The following is a 4,825-nucleotide window of genomic DNA, read 5'->3' on the forward strand; positions in this document are numbered from 1 at the left end:
TTCAATTTAAAACTCAAACACAAACATTGCAAATGTAAAATCTACTTTTTAAAATAAATACATTAAATCAAAATAAGCATTGTAAAATTGATTTATAATGAAAAATCTTTCGACAATTCTTTAGTAAGGCGCGACTTGTTTAAGAAGAAAAAAAGCAACCTCCCCCAAAAACTCGCACATATACCGTGACCAGTAAAAATAAACAAATCGGGATCGAGATTCTGAGGTCCATGCTTCCAGTATGACCGACTGATTAACCGTTTTGTCAGTTTAATACTTGTATTAAGTTTTTATAAAACGTTAACATGTAAACATTAATATATAGAATTGCAGTTATTATGTTTCTATCTTCCAAACTTCGAAGATCATTCATGCAAGTGTGGAATATGGCAGTGATTATGCCAGTCCGACTTGCCTCTACAAAAGTTCATGCTACTGAAATTGCCCATCCATTCCGAGTTGTTGTGCTTGGCAGTGGTGGGAAAGGAACAAGTAAATGCCTTGCTATAGTCCCCGAAAGAACAACTGTTCGCAAAATGTAAGGATTTTAATTTTTTTTTCGAATATCAAACACCTTATATAATTTGTAAACTGAACAGGTGCCGATGATGTATATGATTTGAAGAAAATCTTCACATATTTGAATTTCAGGCCATCTGAAAGATTTGTCATTAACTATAGTGATTCGGCAGGATGTAATTTGGTAGATGTACGCCTTGGGTAAGTAATATGCATTGAATACAGTCAGGTCCAAACAAACTCTGTGTTCAATTCTTAAACATGTCTTAAAAATCAGGGTCAGTGTATATGCTTTGTACTCTTATAACTGTATTACAGGGGTTTTTCCCAATTTTGATCGGGCAAGCTAAATAGGTTACAGTAGGCCATTGAGTACTAAGTTCAATTTTATGGTTACCATTTACTTTGGCAGTATTGATCTAGGGCCTAGCTGCAAATGACAATGTACCCAACCCTACGTACTCCATATTATATTGTTTAAAGTTCAATTCATCCTGAAAGTTTGTAAGTGATTTATAAAATATGGGATTGAATAACAAAGAGAATGAAAGCTGCACGCCATCAAAATTTTACATTACAATGCTGTGATTAAACAAAAAAAATAGACTGTGCTCATACATGTGATAAGTCAAAAACCACAAAACTGTACAGGAGCCATAAAAAAACTGGAATTTGGGTGAAAAAACTGTACACTGCCTATCAAAAAACGGTACAAAAAATGGTATGAAATATCGCTTAAATTCTTTTAAAATTCCAGCGTAATCATTGTAATAAACATCGTATATTTTATACCTATGAAGATCTGGGTCAGATTCACGTATATTAAGTCATGTATATCAACTTTAGAAGTTGGCTTAATTTTTTTCAATCAAGTTACGTATACGAAACGTTAACAGTAATTAAGTACCCCTTAAAAAATAAAGCTACCTAAAGGGGTACTTGATACAGATTTATAGCAAGATAATTATCCCAATTGGCAGTTCACACCTTTGCACGCGATGGTTTGTGTACAATACACAATTATCAGAAGGTCAAGTGTCAAACACAGGTGACGTTTTCCAGCGTCTCGCGAGCGAGAATGAGAGGAAAATGGCAGCATTTAGCGAGAAATTCAAAATACTGTACAAATTTTCATATTCCGTGAATTTTGGTGTCCCGCCGGTACACGATGAATGGGCTCGAAAAACTGTACATATCACATGTATGTGTGCTCTTGTGAGGCAACTTGATCTGACTATTTTCAGAGGTAAGATAAAATTTCTTTAGCATCATTATTGCCTTTGAAATTTACATACATGTATCTTATGGGCTCAAAGGTGCACAAAATTATAACACCCACCGGTATTTTATATAATATTGTACCTCTGAGTATTTTTTCTATATATGAAAATATAACAGATAATCTTGCTATTTTTTCTAAATAGGCTATACCGTTAAATGGTTTTTGTGCTATTTGCCCATAGTCAACAAACTATTCTTTGGCAGTATTCGATTTCCATGCATTTCATCTCGGAACTTTTCTGGTTTTATCCAGATCGTGATGTGACAAAAGTAAAGTCTGCCTTGGTATAATAAAACACTTATTTATTGACTATTTGGACAATAGCAAGTTTATTTTCCACTTTGAGGGACAAAAAAGTTGAAATTGCATATGCAGGTATTTTATTAGAAAATACAGGTCAAGTACAAATTTGCTTATGGTCTGATGGTTTCTAACAGAGTTATCCCTCTTAAACTTAGAAAAAAATAAGAAATTTTCAGTTTCCGCTCTTTAACTTTTGTAGGGATGTATGTATAAGGTTGAAATTGCATGTTCAGGTATTTTACCAGAAAATACAAGTCAAGTTTGAATTTGGTCATGGTCCAATGATTTTTGACAGGGTTATCCCTCTTGAACGTAGAAAAAATAAGAATTTTCAGTTTTTGCTCTCTAACTTTTGTAGGGATGTATATTAAAGTTGAAATTGCATATGCAGGTATTTTACGAGAAAATATGGGTCAAGTTCGAATACAAATTTAAAACCAAATATTGCATTTGAAATTTTGGCTGCTTGCAGGGGCATTCGTGTTGATAACGACACATGTAGTTTTTTTTTGTTGTTTTTTTTGTTTTATAGTTTTCTTGTTTATATAACTAGAGCTTACTTGAAAAAAAAAATGTGAAGAGAATGTGTATTTTGATATGATTAACTCATTAATTGGACAGAACATCTTGGGTTGACAATTCTGTATTTTCTTACCATCCCTAATAAAAATTTTTAAAAAAGGAGGTTAGGAAATGGTAGTCAATACATGTAGTACATATAGGTGTTATCTTATATACAGTAAAATCGGGTATATCATCCATTAATTTGTAAGTAATTCAGATACTCACAAGAGGTTGAATGTTTGAGTTTTCTTTCAGGCAGGCACTTTAGCTTGTGTTTCAATTCAAGTTTCTATCTGTTGTCTCTTCTCTTTTAAAATTTCTATATTTTTTTTATAGGGATTTCACAGCAAAAGACCAGCAAGTACATGTCTTAACAACAAGCAATGCAATAGAAAATACAACTGGATTAGGCAGTAAGTCGACTCTTACTTAGAACCCCACATCAAAATGTGGATGCCCATAGTACTGTAGAAGCACAAATTTTCCTGGGGATAAAGTTTCCTTGATTTGCCATCAAAAAAGTTGTTATGGTCATTAATTTTCGTTGTTTCAGAAGTAACTCTATTCAGTATATAGTCATAAAAATTTCTTTTGGGATTTATCGTTGATAATTGTTTAACAACGAAATAAACAAAATTAAATCCCCAACAAATATTCCAGCTTTTACAGTAATCAGTGTGTTTCTTTATTTTCCTCTGTCTCTCCGTCATGATCAAAGGAAAAACAACTGCTTTTAGCTCACCTGAGTCGAAGGCTCAAGTGAGCTTTTCTGATCGAAATTTGTCCGTTGTCTGTTGTTGTTGTCGTCGGCGTTGTTGGCGTCGTTGTATACTTTTCACAATTTCATCTTCTTCTCCAGAACCACTGGGCCAATTTCAACCAAACTTGCCACAAAGAATCCATGGGTGAAGGGGATTCAAGTTTGTTCAAATGAAGGGTCACACCCTCTTTCAAGGGGAGATAATAGAGAATAGGTGAAAAATTAATATCATCTTTTAGAAATCTTCTTCTCAAGAACCACAGGGCCAGGAAAGATGAAACTCATGTGGAAACATCCTCAGGTAGTGTAGATTCAAGTTTGTTCAAATCATGACCCCAGGGGGTAGGGCGGGGCTACAATGGAGGATCAAAGTTTTACATAGAAATATATAGGAAAAACCTTTAAAAATCTTCTTCTCAAGAACAGCAAAGCCATGATGAGTCATATTTATATGGAAGCATCCTCAGGTAGTGTAGATTCAAGTTTGTTCAAATCATGACCCCCGAGGGTAGGGCCGGGCCACAATGGAGGATCAAAGTTTTACTTAGAAATATTAAGGAAAAACCTTTAAAATTCTTCTTCTTAAGAACAGCAAAGCCATGATGAGTTATATTTATATGGAAGCATCTTCAGGTAGTGTAGATTCAAGTTTGTTCAAATCATGACCCCCCCCCCCCCCCCCCCCGATGGTAGGGCGGGGCCACAATGGACTATCAAAGTTTTACATTGAAATATATAGGAAAAATCTTTAAAAAATCTTCTTAGGTACAGCAAAGCCCTGATTGGTCATATTTATGTGGAAGCATCCTCATGTAGTGTAGATTCTATTTTGTTCAAATCATGACCCCCGGGGGATAGGGTGGGGCCACAATGGAGGATCAAAATCTTAAATAGAAGTATATAGGAAGATATCTTCTTCTGAAGAACTGCAAAGCCATAAGGCATTTTGATATGGAAGCATCCTCAGGTAGTGTAAATTCAATTTTGTTCAAATGATGACTGCCGGGGCAGTGGCGGTTCCAGGAATTTCGTAATGGGGGGGGGGGGGGAGGGGGCAGTAGAGGCAGTGGGTCTGGGGGCTGCATTGAAGCCCCCAGTGGATCTAGAGCAAGGCCTTGGTGAGGGTCAGGGAAGCTGATGAATTCTTACAAAGAAGAGATGTTTTTTCCTTGATTTTAGGATAATGGACATACAAGTTCTACATAAAAAAATTCAAATTTTTACAAAGGAATATATGGGAAATTTTTAAAAAAATGTTTCAAGTACAACAAAGCCATTTGTTCAATTGACATGGGTGATAGTTTAAAATTTTAAATTGACATGGAAGATAGTTTAAAATTCAAGCCCCCCCCCCCCCCCCCACCTGTTAATCTTTTCAATACTGAACTGATTTGTGC

The 4,825-nt window shown here is 35.2% G+C and overlaps 1 protein-coding gene across 1 annotated transcript in view; it reads left to right on the plus strand.

The window, feature by feature from the left end:
* Positions 1-248: 248 nt before the first annotated feature.
* LOC133205539 (zinc phosphodiesterase ELAC protein 2-like) overlaps positions 249-4,825 on the plus strand; it is a 28,885-nt gene continuing 24,308 nt past the window's right edge. Inside the window, exons 1-3 of the mRNA XM_061341379.1 lie at positions 249-538; positions 652-720; positions 3,005-3,081. Of these exons, the coding sequence (XP_061197363.1) occupies positions 339-538; positions 652-720; positions 3,005-3,081 (346 nt within the window). The 5' untranslated portion in view covers positions 249-338. The remainder of the gene's footprint in view (positions 539-651; positions 721-3,004; positions 3,082-4,825) is intronic.

This window comes from Saccostrea echinata, unplaced genomic scaffold (genome assembly GCF_033153115.1).
Source record: "Saccostrea echinata isolate AGI-Se365-2 ecotype Australia unplaced genomic scaffold, CSIRO_AGI_Sech_v1 ptg000002l, whole genome shotgun sequence".
Classification (NCBI taxonomy): Eukaryota; Metazoa; Mollusca; class Bivalvia; order Ostreida; family Ostreidae; genus Saccostrea; species Saccostrea echinata.